The sequence below is a fragment of the Akebia trifoliata genome, chromosome 11, assembly GCF_017979445.1.
Source record: "Akebia trifoliata isolate Shusen 1 chromosome 11, ASM1797944v1, whole genome shotgun sequence".
Lineage (NCBI taxonomy): Eukaryota > Viridiplantae > Streptophyta > Magnoliopsida > Ranunculales > Lardizabalaceae > Akebia > Akebia trifoliata.
This window is the reverse complement of record NC_141385.1, coordinates 36,322,155-36,341,113: the sequence shown is the minus strand read 5'-3', so window position 1 is coordinate 36,341,113 and position 18,959 is coordinate 36,322,155. Positions and strand designations below refer to the sequence as shown.

Sequence of the window (18,959 nt, the reverse complement as noted above, 5' to 3'; positions counted from 1 at the left end):
CCCCGCGGATCGAGGGCGCTTTCACCTTCCTTAAGCCATCTAACTCTAGACTTCTGTTTCCAGCTAATCTCTTCCATAAGTGCCAACCTTTGGTACTTCTCACGAAGGTTCATTCTCATTGTCCTGTCATCCATCGAAATCGGATTTAACTCTTCCCTTTGGTCTATCTCCTCAATTCTCAATAAGGCCTCTTTTTTTTGTATGTCCACCTTTCCGAAAGATTCTTTATTTCATTCTTTTAGCACCGCTTTTAGAGCCTTCAACTTCTTTCTAAACACTTCCCCTGCTGTTCCTGAACAAGCAAAACTCCTCCACCAATCTGTTACCAACTCCTTGAAGTTAAGGTGTTTCAACCACATAACTTCAAAGCGAAATGGAATAGGTCCCCTCCCAAAAGGCCCTGCTTCTAGTTGAATAGGGCAATGGTCTGACACAGGATTTGGAATGACCGTCTGAGAAAGTTGACAAAACAACAAAGCCCAGTCATTTGAAACAAGAAATCTGTCCAACCTGTTCAGCGTTGGCACATCTTGTCGATTAGACCAAGTGAAGCTTCTACCCTGCAGAGGGATGTCTACCAACTTGTTTCGGTTCACAAACTCTCCAAATCTCCTCATCTTAGTAGTTATCATCGATCCCCCTTGCCTCTCACAAGCTAATCTTATAACATTAAAATCCCCCCCAAGCACCACGGACGGTTCCAATACACTCCCACATCATCCAACTCCTCCCAAAATTGTTTGCGTTCCCACTCTTTAGTAGGGCCATACACACCCGAGAACACCCAATTGTCTTCTTTACCAACACACTTGCATAAAATTGACACAGAAAAGGCTCCCACTAAAGATCCTCAACCACAATCGTTTTTTTATCCCATAACACCCAAACTCCCCCTGCTGTCCCATTAGCTGCTAGATACTTCCACCCCATATTCTGAATACCCCAAATGTCTCGTAAAACCCCCTTGTTCACTTGATTTAACTTGGTTTCTTGTAAGGTTACAATGTGAGGCTTATACGATTGTAGAAGTGACTTAACCGAAGCCCTTTTATTTTTATCGTTGAGCCCTCTCACATTCCAAGATATAATTTTAATTGACATTCTTCCCATTTAGTTTCCTCCCACTCCTCAAGACTACAGATGTGCCGGCCTTACTTGTAGCCCCTGATTTTTGGAGCTCTTGGACCTCCTTAGCTAACCTCACCCTCAGTTTCTTCACTCTGTTTTCATCTATCCCTTCCAATCCTTTCCCTTTACATAGGTATCCTTGTTGACTCATCTCTTCCTGATCCCCCTCTGCCCGAAGAATGAATTCCACCTCATCCCGGAGAGCGATTTGTTCTTCCTCTACAGGATCTTCCTCTCTAATCACTGTATTGAGACATTCTTCAATCCCATTCCTCTTCTTGAGTGCTAGTTCTAACAAAAGGCTGGACCCTTCCATTTGTCCTTTTGTATTCAAACCAGCAGACCAACTGATCTCATTTAGATTACTAATGATCCAATCAGCTAGAGTTTCCACCACCTGATGTTTTGTTCTTCCTCCGCCCCAACTCCTCGAATTATCTTCTATATCTACTTGTACTAGTGGTATGGACTCCGAACCCATTTCTACCTGTGTATCATTAACTGCATCAAACCTTGCATGTTCTCCCCCTTTTACACTCTCCCCGTTATCATAGCTTTCCCCTTGAGTTTTTGCCCCCTCAACAGATTGAAGGAGCTGTAGGAATCCACCCTTTCCGGCTTCTCTCATGCCCCCCCTCCTTATATTGTCAGTCACCTCCTGTGACATCACCTCATGTCCTACCCATTGAGTTTCAGCTCTTACCATCGGGTCACGTGTTATTATGTCCTCTTGTGCTGCCAACTTGCCCCCCTCCAAGACTACTGTCTCTAAGCATCCATCTTCTAACACCACACACACATCTATAGGTGAGTTTGGACGTTCTGTCCGCTTATCCTCTAAGCATATTAACTCATCTCCAGCAGCTTCACAGACTTTACATTTATCCAACCCATCAATCATAATGGGCTCCTTCCTTAACATATCCATTATGAGATCACCCTCCAAAAATAAGACATCCATGGGCTTTTCTGCTATGGGCTCACAAACATTCCAACCAGCCTTATTAAAAACAGTATTACAAGCTATTAACGCCTCATGGTTAATCATACCTGAGAGCTTTGGATCGGCTGGATCAGGCTGCAATAACTCAACTTCTAGCTGGTTGTTCCTCATGGGCTCGACCTGATCCTCCTCTAAACGGGCCCAACTCAAACCTGAATGGTTTGGATCAGTTGGGCCAGACTACACCAACCCGCATGCATATTGATTATTCATCATGGGCTCGGCCTGCTCCATCTCAAACACGACATGATTCGTACCTGAAGGCTTTGCAACATTTGGATTAGAAAGCACCAGCCCGCAGTTGCTTTGGATTATCCTCATGGGCTCGGTCTGATCCATCTCCAAAAGGGCGCGATCCAAGACTTTCGGCCCACTAGTCTCTTCAAACATGGACTTGGCCCCTTCAGTCCCTTCCTTGTCCAAACTCAAGGTTGAGTTAGAAAATGCCCCTCTACCATCAGCCACGTGTTCAAGTGTTATAGGTTGATCTGTTTGTTTACTATAGAGATTCGATCCCACTAGTAGCTCCTTGGACCATGTGTTGCTTGTACCACACACCTCCCGTACATCAGCTACAGTAGCCTTGCCTTTCCCATGATACTTTACATTGTCCTTACAACCTTCCATTTGACCCACCTCTACAGTAGTTGCACTCAAGTTTGCATTAAATGCATCTAGCTTGTGTTGATTTGATACAAACAAGTCTGTTTTGCTAAATCCCAACTTTATCTTCTCCAACTCATTGATTACCAAAGTATTTATTATAAAAAAAGATATTTAATTCAAAATACTTAAATGATCATAGCATTTATTATATAAACAAGTATTTATTGTATAAAAGACCAAGATTAGGATCCTCTATTCAGGAACTTTTATATAAAAGGGAAATATTACCGCTTCATAATTCCCATCTCCAAGAGTCAACTCAATAAGAGATTGTTCATATGGGTGCACATATCTTTTGTTTGGAAACTTTTCCACATATTCTCTCAGTGGAAGCGCCAATTCTTAAAATTGGGGAAAAAACAAATGTCAGATGCTAGTCTAGTAGCAAATAGTTACGCATTCAACCAACAAGAGGGCTACTACAAATAAGACTTACTTTCATTAGAGCGTCGAGTTGCTTCGCACCTCTATTTCTCTCCCGCTTTGCAATATTGGCAATGCCTACGTCACATGCAAACTAAATATCACCTCCTGCACCTGGTTCCATGGACCAAGCTTTGAGCTAATTAACATCCATAGGAACTAGATGTGTAAATATTGCCACAAGAACATGTTACTTCAATCATTACCCTTAGTAGGTGAAACCCTTTTTGCCTTCCTCAGAGCCGAATAAAGAATATCAACTGAAGGCATCACCATGGGTAGCTTTTGAAATGCTCCAACAGTCTCAAGTTCTGCAGGAGTTTTGTCCTAGAAATGGAAAATTGTATGCAAAACAGATTCCAATTGACAATGTTTAGTGCAGTCTCATAGTTAGGTTAATCTATAATCTCCAATGAATCAACAAGATATCAGGAACAAGAGCTTGGAAGAAGTGTTCTCAAAACAGTTATGACCTTAAAAGCGCTAAATAATTATTTTTTTGCTTTAAAAGTGTTAAATAATTCAAAACTTTGAAAATGAACACCGTCGAAGGTTTTTGAGAATTGACTTATCCTCTTTTAATATATATATATATTTCATTCTCTCAGACACCCTTTTCTGTAGAAAAGTTCCAGTAATATTGTAGCGAATACCTCCTTGGAAGTTTCTGCTTTATTTCGGGTTTCGGGAACATAGCTACCATTCACAACTTCATAGGTGGTGGTCTGAATTTTCCTACAAAAGCATAATGTTGCATGGATCTCTGTTCCAGACACCGAAAATAAACCTGCATTTGCCCATAAAAAGTACCAATAGAGGGCATGTTATTATGCGTACACCATCATCCAAGTAAAAAAGAAATATGAATTTCAAAAAGACTCAGTGGATTTAAATTTTACTCAAGAAAACCAAATATTATGGAAATTAAGAGATAAAATAGAAAACTAAACAGGATACACATTTTCTGGAGAGACACTCCAAACTTTTTCACTGCAGCAGCATTGTTTTCTCTGTAGATAGCGGCTGAAGTGGCGGGTCTAAAGGGAAGATTCATTTCTTCACCTCAGCCTCATTCAGCACAATAACACTCTATGTTTATTTTATTGAACACAGAGTTTCATGGAGTTTTTTTTTTTTCCGAAGATTTTGTATTCAAGTGCGAAGAGCTTTGTTCTTTGTAAATTGAGTCGGGCGTGGTTGTTTATTTCTTTTTTGGGGTTTCTTTGTTCTTCTTTTTTCTTTTCTTTTTCTTCTTTGCTCTGTCAGGGGGCCACCTCGTCCTCATGTTCTTCTCTTCTCTTTTTTAATAAAAATTGTACTTATTAAAAAAAAAAACATCTAAAAACTAAATGGATGCTGTACATAGGGAAAAAGGACGGGACATAGTATAGGGTACAGGCATGATGTGTACAAGCTCACTATCTGCGTGGCCAAACCGTATGGTTGTTTATTAGATGGACAATCTTAATTGGCCATACCATCCCTCCACATGGGGAGAAAAAAACAGCCACCGCATATAAGAGGTGTGAAGTGTCATGAGAAAATATAAAGAAGTGTGGAGTGTCATTCTAGAAATATTTACTCAATGAACACAAAAATCAGCGATACCCATTGCAAGAAATGAAAGCATAAGACATAAAAAGTGATATATGAGCTTGCTACCAAATGGGTAACCTCACAAAAGGATAGAAAAGAGATGGATTTGAATCCACTGAACTGTTTATAAGGTTGAAAACAGAAAATTTTGGAAGATAATATAAAAACAGAAAACATAAGGGGACATTTGAGCTTCACAGAAAAATGGTATAGAAAGAGATGAATTTGAACCCATTTAAAGAGAAAGTTTTTTCTTTTTAGAGATTCTACAAAAATATGCTATAGGTGTCTATGCAGGAACACACCCAAAACTGTATGAAACACCAGCAGATGGAGTAACAAAGTTGTAGAGAAGTGACATTTGAGCTTCCCATTATACAGATACTTCACCAAATGATAGATTCAGAAGTATTTGACCTCATGTGAGTGAAAAATAGAAAATTTCCTAAGATTCTACAAAACTAATATATGTTGGCACACTTGCACAATCAATAACACCTATCAAATGGGTACTTCATCAAATAATGGAATGAGAAGGATTTGAAGTCCAGTAGTATTAAAAATGCAGAAATGTTACCATTCCTTCACACTTATACCTATCAAAGAAAAAAAAAATGAAAATTTGAAAGATTATACAGAACTCGGTATATGGGTATCAAAGTAGGAACAAAAATCAAACAAAACTCTACATGAAACTCTAACAAAAGAGAAAATAAAAAAATGGGTAATTGATATTCGAGCTTCCTATCAAATGGGTAATAAGCAAAACGAGAGAAAATGATGCATTTGGTGCTTCCGAATGGGAAAAAAAAAATTAGTAAATAAAAATTGTGTTTATTGCTTTAGTTAAGGAAAGAACTTGAAAAGGGACAAGATTGAGAGACAGAACCTTTGGAAAGCTTGGAGCTCTATAAGAATAGTTTGGTGGTGGAAGGAATCTGCCACAGTTGCAAGAGATTGGAGGTAGTCCTGCTCATCCTTCAACAGCTCTCCTCCTCCTCTCTCTCTCTCTAGGGGTGCAACTTGGTTCGGTTCGGTTCGGTTCAGTTTGAGGTCAAATTGGAATCAAACCGACATAAGTCGGTTCTATTAAATAAGAACCAGAACCGAACCAAATTTCATTGGAACCAAACCAACCCAAACCGAATTAAAGTCGGTTCAGTTCGGTTCGGTTCCACGGATTGCAAATATTTTATAAATTATAAGTAATATTTTTTAATGAAAATATAAACATAAAATTTCATATAATAAATCACAAATCTATCTATAAAAAGCCATTAGTTAAAAGATCACTAATCTATGTACTAACTCTTAAAATAATTCTTAATAATTACTATATACATATATATTTATTTATTGCATAGGGGTTCGGTTCTCGGTTTGGTTCAGTTTTATACAAGCTTGATCCGAGAATCGAACCAAATTGATCGGTTCTTCATTTTCGTAACCCGGAACCGAACCGCAACTTGTACCAAACTGAACCAAATCACCCCAAAGCTATCGGTTTGATTCGGTTCTCGATTTGAACCAGACCAAGTTGCACCCCCCTCTCTCTCTCTCTCTCTCTCTCTCTCTCTCTCTCTCTCAATTGTGATTTTTAGTTGGGGCCTTGGTGTGTGTTTGAGACATACCGCTCCACGGTTTGGTGAATAATCGATATACCCTGTTTTACGAGTAATGATATGCGTCCTTTGACCTAGGTCTTTCCCATGAGATTTATTACTTTGACCTAAATGCCTTAATTTTCGACCACTACTCCCAAAATCCTATTATTTGCTCCCAAAATTTGTCATCTTCAAGCTCTTTGATGTAAACCCAACTAATACATCAAAGAAAAACTTAGGTATTGATAAGTGATAGCTTATATTAACGTTGTCTTCTCGACTTCTCAGTTCTCATTAGGGTTTTCATCATCTCAAATTTAAAGTTTTTGTTAGGACTCTACGTTATTAGATCTAGTTTTTTATTTCAATTAAGATTTTAGGCGTAACTTAATTATTGATTTCATTAGTGTTTTAGTAAGAGTGAAATTAGTAAGTTGTTAGTAGGACTTAATTTATATATAGATATAATTCCATCACTAAAATAATAAGGGAATATTTCATTTAACCAGTCGAAATCACCTATTCTCTCCATGGCTTTTAAACTTAGTATTTGTCTCGTCTCGTTCAGTTTTGATATCGAGTCGTCTCGGATGAGTTTTCCGATACGTTTGAGACGTCTCGTGAGACAAATCAATAAATTGAATTGTGACTCGTAAATCTCGGTAAAAAAATGACTTTGTGAGTTGGTCTCGTTCAGCTCCGATACCAAGTTAACTTGGGCAATACGTCTCGGTCTCGGATGAGTTTAAAAACCATGTTTCTCTCTCGTTTGAGTGGGACGGTTAGGAATTAGGTTCCTAACAGTTTTAAGACTATTTTAGTAATTTATCAGGTTTCTTATAGTAGTTCAAGTTCAACCATGCTATTAAAAACAGTTTCAACTACATGCAGACCCTTAGAAGAGGCAGCAGAGCATCAATTTCGGTTGATTACAAATGGGCTTAATCCAATTTTATTCACGATGTAGAAAACTGTTGAAGTGTGTTTATAGTATCTTTGAATTGATGAAGCATGAAATATGTTTGATCTAATTACTCAAAGAGATTTGGCCGCTTGGAATTCAATTATTTCTAGGTACACTCAAATGGGTTGGGGAGGAAAGTACTTTAGCTGGTTTTACGGATTCAAGATGAGGAAGGACGATGGCCTAGTTCAATCACCATTGTTAGAGTAACTCCGACGAGACTCCATAATGACTAGGCATTTTATTATAAAGATCCGTTGTAGATATTCGAGGGGTATGAATTCCAACAAAACTATCCAAAATGGCTCTCCTTAAACCTACAACCATCAGTCATCTTCTTTTGCCTATTGAAAAAGCTTCTTTAAAAAATATTTCAACATAGAGAATCGGATGCAGAGTATATTGGACCCCCTTCAGAGTCTTTTGGCTCTCCAAAACGATAGTTGGGAGGGGATGTAAAGCTTGAGCTCGAGTGCGTTGGAGTTGCTCTTACCAATTTGTCTATTTGTGAAGATGTTGGATCAATTGTGAATATTTCAGTTTCTCTCATCAACATGTAATCAAAATGCGTGTTCGGTCTATTACGACCTGGATCGGATCAATTTTGAATTGATTGAACATGTAGTCGGATCGATTTTGATTCACAATTTAGTGATCCTATTGGATCCAAATCATATAACATAAAAACTGGATCGGATTGGTTTGATATTGATCTGGTATTGAACCAACTCATGCCAGCCCTGGTTTGGAGTTTGGACAACATGAATGTTTTGTTGTGTGTGGGCATGTTTAGTGCATGAGTCATGCACATTATCACAGACATGAGCACACAAAGATTGAATAGTTTGGGTTGACTGCATTAGGAGAAGTTTTACGATCTCGAAGAGAAAAGCAAAAGATATGTATGACGACCATGATAGTGAGAGAATGATACCCCACAATTTAATACTAGAGGGTGAAATAAGTTGTTTCTTGGAACCCCAAGGGTTGGCCTAGTGGCAAGCCGAGCCTTGATAAACTCCTCAAGAAGGGTAGGTCAAGTGTGAAATCCCACGAAACTATGAATTCCTTGGGGCCACCCTCTAAGGTCCTGTTGACCCTCGACTCAACCAGTTACACATAGGACTTTTTGAGGGCCGGTGTGTGTGACCAAGAGATTAGTCTCACCCGAAGGGTGGGGATACCCATGATGAACAACAACAAAAAAAAAAAAAAAAAAAAAGTTTTTTCTTGGCTTCCCACAACATAGGAACAAATAACAACAAACCTTATACCAAAAATTTTAGGACCGACTAAATGAATCTCGCTCCTCTGTTTCACATTTTTTAGATTCTAAGTCTTTTTTGATCGAAAGTGAGTTCATATCTCCTTTCACTTTCTTCTGAGTCTTCCGCTCACTCTTTTAGGATCTTCGAGTAGAATGTTTCTTTTGGATCTTTAATTTCATTTGACATATGTCATATATCTTGATGTAGAATTTCTAGTATCCAAGCAACCAACTTTTTTCTTGCTCTTAAAAAAATTTGAGTTTGGGATGGTGACCCAACACATCCATTGAATATCTAGTATTTAGATGTAGGATTGTTATCTATGAATTAATCCTAGTCATTGGATTTGGAACTTACACGGTAAGGATATTGTGTTTGTTTGTAAGTCATTTTTCTTGAGTTGAGTCATGATCAGGGGTGGAGCCAGGATTTTCTTATAGTGGGGCAAACTATAGTTGTCCGGTAAGATTGAAGAACATGAAGATGAGTAGTTTTTAGGAAAAAATTCCAAGATTTTTTTGGTAGAGATCGTAGAAAAAGGCATTTAGGTCATTTCTTACTAATCTATGAGAAAAGACCTAAGTGAAGGGGCAATGTCATCCAGGAGTGGGGGCAATTGCCAAAAGTTTGTGGGGGAAACTCAAAATATATCAAATTATCAAGAGGTTGACGTAATTTTTTTTTTTTTTAAAGTGGGGGCAAGTGCCCCCACAATAAATCCGCCCCCATCATGATCCCGACCATAAAATTGTTTAGCTTAGTGATGCCCAAATTAAATAAACCCTATCGAAAATCAAGTACTGAAAGGACTAGAAATAATTTTATAACCATTACGCCGTCCAAAACAACAGTATCAATTGAAATTAATTAATGAGACTAATCCTCATTACGATTAATATTCATATTAGAATCTCGTATCGAGACACATTTATTGTTTAGCAACACAATCAAGAACTTATTGAAACCCTAACAAAAGAACAACTATACGAAGAATCCGAAACCCTATCAAATGTTACAAATGGAATGAAATGAATGATCAAATGTGTATATTGGCTTATCACTCCACTTGTATTCCTGTGTCGTATACCTCCCCAGCTTTCCAGTCCTGAGGTATATTATTGGTGGGCACGGCCCATGTCTCGTCTCCTTCGTCAATATCGCTCAACAACATTCTTATGGATAAAGGTCCACTTGGGGGTGAGACAACAGTCCATACCGCTCCATAACTCCGATCCAACATGTTGCATGAGAAGTTTTGAGTCTGCAATTTTCGAATTACTAATCATTGTTAAAATATTTGTCCTTGCACTAAAATATCATTCTCACAAAAAGAAAAAAAGAAAAAAAAAATTATCTAGTATGAGCTTATTTACCGAGTTGACTCAGTAAATTGGTTCAATTGAATCTCGGGGTCGAGTCACCTTGAAATCCAATTGAGTCAAGTCGACTATGTGAGTTTTAAAACTATAGGTTTCCGAGTCGACTCGTCTTAGAAAACTGAATTGTAGAGTAGTGGGAGAAGAATTTAACATTACCTCACATAGCTGTACTGCAGTGACATCGTTCTTGCCTTGTTGATACCTTATAACAAAGGCTAAGTAATGAGGGTAGTTGCTGTTCTCATCAATCTTTATGGTGATGTTTCTGTTTGGATAGATGCATGAAACCCTACAAAAGAGGAACCTCCCATGTTAGTGTGTTAGTTGCATGCATGTCTTATAGTTTTTAAGCTATGTTTGAAAACTCTGCCCAAAACTTGATGGAACCAATTTGCCGAGTCAACTCCAAAAATACACTGAGTTTGATAAAAGTCCATCTCACTGAGTTATTATGCTATATATAATGATTTTGTGGAGATTGATAAAAAAATAATAAATACTATTATTAAGTATTTATAAATTTAATCCATTTTGTTTGCCTTGACTGAGTTGACTCAACATGGTGGACATTTCAATCAAGTCAATTCTATGAGTGTCGAGTTGATTAGGAAGAGTTAAATAAATGTATTAAAATTTTAAAATGCTTTATTTTAAAAATAATTTTAATATTATAAAATTTAGAATATATTAATTTCTGTTTTTCTTTTTAAAATCATTAAATAGAAGTTGCCACCTTGGTGAGTTGGTGAAGTCTACGTGTAGTAATGCCATCGTGGGATCAAAACTAAACCTATAATAATAATAATAATAGCCATCATCATCATCATCGTGATAATCAAACTCTAGCTCTTTTTTGTACGCTCTTTGACCTAGCAATTCATAGAACCATAGTGTATCCCAAAGCAAAGAATCTACGGTTTTGTGATGGGAGCGTAGAAAAAAGAGAGTCAGATTAATCCGACTCTAATGATAATAGCTTAGTAAACCTTCTAATTGGAATTAATGAAATTTTTATTCAGAGTAGACTCGAGCGAGTTCGTTATGACTCGACGAGTTTTAAAACATTTATGGTTTTAAGACTTAGATCTTATGTTATGCTCTTACCGTCTGTATTCAATATCAACCATGCCAAGGTTTAGTAACGACGCGGCTGCATCTGTAGTTTGAGCCATCCTTCCAAAGGCTCCTCGACTCATTATGAAGTCAGTGCGATCGCTTGCACCATGATCGGTGATGACTACATTTACTCCTTTGTCCGAGCAATAATCACTATTGGTGCATCTCACCTAGTGAAAAATAAACAAGTAAATAACAAGCTTCGTGGATAAGTAATTGTCTGATAACGAGCAAAGATGTCATTATGCTCAATAAGATCTATTGAACACATAATTCATTATATACTTTTTATGAATTTCAATTAAGGGCCAGTATGATTGTGCATGTAAAAAGAGTAGAAAAATTATTTCATTTGGAAAATCTAATTTAAATGGCATACGACTACAGTCACTACACAGGCATGTCTGGAGGAATTCAATTTCCAAACCAAAACAATTTTCCACCATATGTGGAAAAATATTTTTCCACCTCCTAATATTATTCTCTTATACATTAGACCCACCCCCAAAAATCTAACAATCATGGCTCTAAAACTTGGATGTGTCCATTCTTTCATGTCAAGTCGACAACTCTAGAGTCAGAATATGACAAGCCAATAAAATATTTAATTTTTTTAAAATATTTTAAAATAAATAAAAATAATTTTTTTTAATGATAAGGTGTTTGGACCTGCCCAACTAACAAGGGCAAAACAACTGGCCTCTTGAAACATCATCTCTCACCCAAATAAACAACACCTATCAGGTAAGTTAAGATAAATCCTTAGGAGTAGCCAAGGGTCTTGAATTCAAGATCTCACCCTTTTTTAGGGAGGCCCTAGCCACTAATAGAAGTAGAATCGTGATAATCTGATACTTTTTTTTGTACACTTTCTGACCTAGCAGTTCGTAGAATCATAATTAAATCATTTTTGCTTGTGTATCCCGAAATAAAGGATTTACAGTTCTGTGAAGAGAGTATACAAAGAGCATCAAAGTATCACGACTCATAAAAGTATCTATCTTGTGTTCACAAAACCGTATATATAGTCAAATAATTCTGTCGAGCTTGTAACCTAACTTAGTGCATTTAATTTTGAGTTGATAAGTTGACTTGATAATATGTCGAGTTGGTTCCATCAAGTTTTGATGCTGAATCACCCCAAAATCCAATTGAGTCAAGTTGATTCAGCCAGGTTTTGAGTCGAGTTACCAAGTTTTAAAACTATTCTAAAAGCCATGCCAACTCTTTTTTTTTTTTTTTTGTTTGAATAGGAGAAAACCAAACTTTAGAATCCATTTTCTTAAAGAATTCATTTTCCAAGGAAATTAAATACAACGTGAAAAAAGCCCGTATTCGATGGTTCAAGGCCGTCAAATTTCATAAAATTTGACAAACTAAGGCGTCGAATTTTTCAACGTCGAATATTTTTTTTCTATGGCTAAATTTGTCAAATTAATGGAAGATGGGAGAAATTTGACGCCTTTAAACCATCAAATATGGGGAACATTACAAAATTTGATGGCACTTGACCGTGAAAATTCGATTTCTACAATTTGTGGGCCTTGGCCTGTCGAATTTTCCTATAAAAAGTTTCAATTTTCACATAATGATATTCTCCACACAAACAAAAAAAAAAAAACCATTCTTTACCTGGTAACATGCACCACACCCTACACCGTCCCTGTAGAGATCTGATGCAGCTGATACATCACCACCATTGATTGTTGCTCCGAATGAACCGAACCCACATGCTCCATCTGCGAAATAAGTAAGTCAAAAAAAAAAAAAAAACATAAAAGCCGACTTTCCTCTATTTTTATTTTTTTTTCTGTCACCTTCTGTTCCATGTTCGTCCGAGTTCGGGTAGTACGCGGCACGAGAATGAATGAAACAGTCATTACAAGTTGCGGAATCCGCCGAAGTTCCACTAAGAATCAAACATACAAGGAACAACAAAAAGGTATGAAGAGGGAGGAGAGACATTGTAGGAAGAAGAACTGAAAGACTTCGAAGCAATGAAGCAAAGAAGAAAATATGGTGGGGAAGAGGATGATGAGGAGAGAGGACTTGAAGTATATTTACAGTGAGTTCTCTCTCTCTCTCTCACACACACATCCTTTTAATGGTAAAACTATACTTCTGAAATTCTGTTAAGAGGTTTGGTAGAGTGGAGGAATGTTGTTGTTAATTGACTTGCAAATGAAAAAGGACCCTTAGCAACCTTCTTAGACTTGCAATTACTCTTAACAAATAAACATGATTTATTATTATTTTTTCTCTCCTTATTATTATTATGTTTTCTTGTTTTACCTGTTGTATTGCAATTTTCCCTCCTATGTTGAATGGTTTGGAGTATTAACTTAGAAAAAAAATCACTTATATAGTTTTAGAAGCTAGAACCCATTGAGTCAACTCACACAAGTCGACTTGATTGGATTTTGAGGTGACTTGACCCCATGACTCGATGCAACCAACTTGTTGAATCAACTAATTAATTGAGAAGAGTCAGCTCGAAAATACACTGATGAATTGGGTTAGAAACAGTTGTGTTACTACACGGCTATATATTTAAGATTTTCTTGGACAGAGAAAAAATATTATTTAATTTAAAATACTAAAGTTCTAATTTTTTTAAATTTATTGATTTAATTAATTTTTATTTGACTCGTTTGAGTCAACTCCCGAATCATTGACTTGATTTGATTTGGATTTTTTTTATGTCGGGGGTGTTTAAACCGTAGGGGCGAGGCAATTGGCTTCTTAGAGCACTATATCTTGTTCAAATCCCCTGAGTGCATGCAATACCCTATAAACTACACATACCAGGTAAGTTAGGATAAATTCCAATATGTGGCCAATGAGGAAGCTTGAACTCAAGATCTGATGGAAGACCCTACTTAGCCACTATACCTAACACTCGTTGGTTGATTTGATGAGCTTTCTAGTTGAGTTGAGCCCTGCGTATTAAAACTACACGTAATTAAGTCTAAAATTCTTTCACAATCTTTAAAAATATCTTGAAAATAAATGATAAATTTTTGTATATTTCACACATTCTTTAAGATCATTTGTGAATCGTGTAGAGTGAATCAATGGCATACAAAAAGTGTGGGGTAAAAGAATCTTTTTTTTTTTCTTTTTAAATTTGATCAAATATGTATCACCACAAGATAAGCATCACTCTAATTTTTGACCTTCAAGATGCAATAGATATTAGTCGAACTTGAATTCAAAGCAATGTACATAGATTCTCTTACGGTCACGACTAAGTAAAGGAGCCAAAACATCTCCCTGGGAAGCTCAATGGCAATTTCAAATCCAATAAGCGATGAGAGTCTATAAGTTGTGTGGCTGATACCCAATATGAACAATATTTCCTTAGGGTCACCCGTAAGGATGTTCCCTCACTTACTTGGTGCGCGTAATGTGTGGGCGTTGCATGTGCCCGGCGGAGGGTCCCTTATGCCTTGATTCCATCCTCAGCCCATCCGATCCCCTTAGTTGGATGTAAGTCCAAACACCTCATTATTAGAAAGAAAGAAAAAAAAATGCCAAAACAAAAGGAAAGATATTAATTTAAAGGTCACGATGTACGTATAAATGTTTGCCGAACTTGAGTTCATAGTAATATACCAAGATACTCTCATGATTCTGACCGAGTCAAGTAGCCAAAACAAAAGGGAAGACATTAATTTAAGGCCGGGATGTTGATATAGATATTTGTAGAACATGAGTTCATAATAATATATAAAGATTCTCTCATGAGTCATGATTACGACTGAGCAAAGTAGCCAAAACGCAAGGGAAGATATTAATTTAAGGGTGGGATCGAGTGACTCGTGACAAGATAAGCATCACTGACACATCCAACCAACAAGACCACCAAAACATAACAGATGATATTAAGGGTCAAGATTTAGACAGATCCTGATCACACATATCCCAATAATATATATCTCTAGTTATAATAAAATCCCATGTCTGATTTTGTGTTTTAATGATCGAGATCATGTATTCAATTGAGTCAATTTTCATTGTCACACGATCCCAATCCTAAAGTCAAATCCTTAAAATCATAAAAAATAATAATCCTAATGTCAAGTACAAATCTTTAAAATTTTCTGTAAAATTAATACAAAGAAAATATATAAATAAGACAATAAAATTAGAATGAGAGCACATGAAGTGAACCAAAAAGAATACTTGCACTTGTCAAGTAACATGAACGTTGGAGTGTAATCAATAAGTACTCCTTTGACATAAAATCGAGGCAAAATCATAAAAGGATTACTATTTGTAGATGCGGATTTTCGCTCTACTTCGAGATGCTCTTCCTCCCTTTCGTAGCCCGCTCAGATCTGCAAAAGAGTCCACTCCGACGTCCAAGTCAGAGATTTAGTATAAAAGAAATTAAAGTTTGAAGGGGGAAGAACAATCATACCTTTTAGCTCATTTGTCCATCTATATATATAGAGATGAGACTTTAGGACTTAATTGGATCCCACTATTGATTTTACCCTTCTCCAACTTAGAAGGGAATTTTGGGATGTATCTCGTACATATTTGGTATTTTCCGTCGAACTTACCGTCGTATATCCATACCAAACTCGAATCCCTATGTGCCACGTGTCACCCCTCGGTTTCTAGCGAGAAATATCCTCCACAATACCCCCTCTCGGGGGTTTGGACTTTTAGTCCGAGCGCCCGAGAATAAATGAATGGTACTATGTGACATGTGGTCACGCACCCCATAACTTATCATTTTTTTATTATTGATTGCGCTTGGTGCCATCATAAACCCGATCTCCAAAGCCAATAGATATAACGCCCTACGGTAGGGTTTGGAACATAAATCAATTAAACCCACCCCTAATGGATGGACTTGCGTCCCTTATGAATCAGTCGTTATATAAAAAAGACAAAGACGAGTTAACCCGACCCTGATTGATCGGGCTTGGTTCCCTTCACTCGCCAAGATTTTCGTTGCGTGCCGACCCCCTTACGGTCGAGATTTGCTCCTATCACAAGCTAGGATTTTCGTTAAATAGTAGAATACCCAATCGAAATCCCAGATCGAGTTTGGATCCCGAAATGATCCAAGATTTTGATAAATAATAGAATAACTGATCGAAGTCCCGGATCGAGCTCGGCTCCCCTGATGGGCTATGACTTTGATAAATGATAGAATAATCGATCGAAGTCCCAGATCGGGCTCGGCTCCCCTGATGGGCCAAAGCTTTGATAAATGATAGAATAACTGATCAAAGTCCCAGATCGGGCTCGGCTCCCCTGATAGGCCAAGGCTTTGATAAATGGTAGAATAACCGATCGAAGTCCCAGATCGGGCTCGGCTCCCCTGATGGCCAAGACTTTGATAAATAATAGAATAATCGATCGAAGTCCCAGATCGGGCTCGGCTCCCCTGATAGGCCAAGGCTTTGATAAATGGTAGAATAACCGATCGAAGTCCCAGATCGGGCTCGGCTCCTCTGATCGGCCAAGGCTTTGATAAATGATAGAATAACCGATCGAAGTCCCAGATCGGGCTCGGCTCCCCTGATCGGCCAAGGCTTTGATAAAAGATAGAATAACCGATCAAAGTCCCGGATCGGGCTCGGCTCCCCTAATGGGCCAAGGCTTTCCGCTACACCAAACCCCTCGGTTGGGCTCGACACCAGTGAAGGGCCAAGGCTTTCCGCTACACCAACCCTTCGGTTGGGCTCGGCACCAGTGAAGGGCCAAGGCTTTCTTTGTAGACCGACCCCCAACAGTCGGATTTTGCACTAAGTGGTCCCGTATGACCAACTTAGGATGTGGACCGGACTCCCCATATGAATCGGGTGTGTGTCAAGTTCTTCTACTTCCTGCATCTTTAAAGTAACAGTAGACACGCAACAATAATAATTGCATAAACTAATAAGGCAATTAGTTCTCAATCCAATGTTGTCGATCTACGTCATTGCTTAAAACATCATAGTTTGATCGAATCCAATGTATAAATCAATCTCTTAAGTCAAACCCACTCGGCTCGTTGAGTCGATGCTAGTGAGTTGGGGTTGGTTTCCCCTTTGACTCGGTGAGTCGGGGTTAAATTGAACCCCCACATAGATTTTCCCATAATCCATTGCGCTATTTGACTCAGATGAATTCTTAATTATTCGTTACACTATTCGACGGAGTCACCTTGTCTCGATCAAAATTTTGAATTACAAACTTAGTAGCTCGACTTAGTGGAATCCCTCAACTCATCGAGTTTCTAATTGATAAATTCAATTCATCGGAGTCTAGTGACTCGGCATGTCGGGCTTGGTTAAGCCCCCAATTTATTCCATTTTACTAGCTTAAATGGGTCCCGACGACCATCAACATAACATTTGATGCAAACCCCTTACCTTTATATTACGACTCTACTTATACCATACGATTTGGTAAGTCGGATCCGGGTTAAGTCTTCAAATTACATCACTCTGCTCGATGAAAGTCCTAAAATTTGACTCTTGAGTCGAGCTTGCATTTAACCCCCCGAGTCACTTTTATGTTGAATTAACTCGAGAGATAAATTGGGTCACGTGGCACCTTACTATGGGCGGCACAATACGTTGATTGACTTGATTGAGTTAACAATTAAGTAACTCAATGCGACTTGGCGGGAATTAGGAGTCCTATATTAGACTTAAATCATTCCCCCCCCCCCCTCCCCCCTTTTTTTTATTATAGAAAGTGTGCCCCCACCCCAATATTCTTTAACCACTGACCTTACTATCCTCTTCCAATATTAAGAAGAGATTTTCATACAAAAATGATGTATAATCAATGCACCAAATCCAAACCCAATTCCCACTTTAAGCCATTTTTTATATTTCTGCTTGATTTGCTAAATGGTTACTGATTTTAAAGAACGTCAACAATTGATATGAATGCATCACAGCATCACTCATCAACTCTTGATGAGCTGTATACATCAAACCGACTTCCACTTTTTTTTTGTTTTCTACTTACCATTCAAAATGCTTTAAATAAAAGGTAAGTAAAAGTACCTGTGCACGTCATTGATTCACTGTACCACTCATTAACACATTTCCTATAATTTGGTCATAAATCCTGACGATATCATTGCTTCAGCTTTCCTTGTAGATGAAGTCACCAAGGTTGGAAACCGCTATTAATGGCTACCTCTTCTCTAGCAGGCAGATCTTATAGATAAAAGAAAGAAAATGCCGATGCCTACGTCTTCGACCTCTCAAGTTGAAGCTCCACAAGAGGTCCGAAGGTTAGTCTGCCAACGTGTTTGATTCGTCGTTCACAGCACTCTAACAGATAAAACTTCCTCAAAACCTATAGAAGTAGAACAAAGACAGCAAAAATTCCAACCAATTTTCTATCACCTCTTCCTTGATTCCATAAGAGCAAAACCAGTGACAGTAGCCCAAGAGTTAGCAAAAGTAGAGGAAGCAAGTTCAAGCTGACCAAGGTGATCAGCAAACATGACAGATACTAAGGTGATAGAGTAATAAGAAAGATTGGTGATGATCATAGGTATAGAGAAGAAGACTTGATGCTTGGCCTCCTCTAAATCCAAAACCTTCTTCTTCCACCCTCCACTCTTTCTCTCTTCTCCTTCAGATTCCAACAATGGTGTTCTTGTTGAAGACATCTTCTCTCTCTGTTTCTACGTTTTTCTTTGATTTAAAAGGTGGATCACCATACAAATTATCAAAAACGACTCTTTTTTTATATTTCTCCCGAATACAGCAATCACTTTTTCGAAATCTTCCCCCGTCAATTAATCCCATTTGGTGAAATCGTAGTTCATATTCGAGAATCCCACAG

General features: G+C 37.9%; 2 protein-coding genes and 1 long non-coding RNA gene across 4 annotated transcripts; all 3 read right to left on the bottom strand.

The window, feature by feature from the left end:
* Window positions 1-230: 230 nt before the first annotated feature.
* LOC147391428 (uncharacterized) lies at window positions 231-617 on the bottom strand. Its single transcript, XM_086459065.1, has one exon. The coding sequence runs from the start codon at window positions 615-617 to the stop codon at window positions 231-233; it is 387 nt and encodes a 128-aa protein (XP_086315191.1).
* A 2,612-nt stretch (window positions 618-3,229) lies between these two features.
* Window positions 3,230-5,828, bottom strand: LOC147391427 (uncharacterized). Of its 2 annotated transcripts, none has more exons than XR_015183233.1 (4): window positions 5,706-5,828; window positions 3,874-4,007; window positions 3,427-3,547; window positions 3,230-3,334 (listed from the first exon to the last, which is right to left on the bottom strand). It is a non-coding gene; the product is annotated as an uncharacterized LOC147391427 (long non-coding RNA). The 2 variants fall into 2 exon arrangements; XR_015183232.1 differs by having other exon boundaries at window positions 3,233-3,298.
* A 4,180-nt stretch (window positions 5,829-10,008) lies between these two features.
* Window positions 10,009-13,172, bottom strand: LOC147391426 (expansin-like B1). Its single transcript, XM_086417133.1, has 4 exons — window positions 12,965-13,172; window positions 12,780-12,886; window positions 11,136-11,317; window positions 10,009-10,320 (listed from the first exon to the last, which is right to left on the bottom strand). The coding sequence occupies exons 1-4, from the start codon at window positions 13,110-13,112 to the stop codon at window positions 10,035-10,037; spliced, it is 723 nt and encodes a 240-aa protein (XP_086273259.1). The 5' UTR covers window positions 13,113-13,172; the 3' UTR covers window positions 10,009-10,034.
* Between the last annotated feature and the right edge of the window lie 5,787 nt (window positions 13,173-18,959).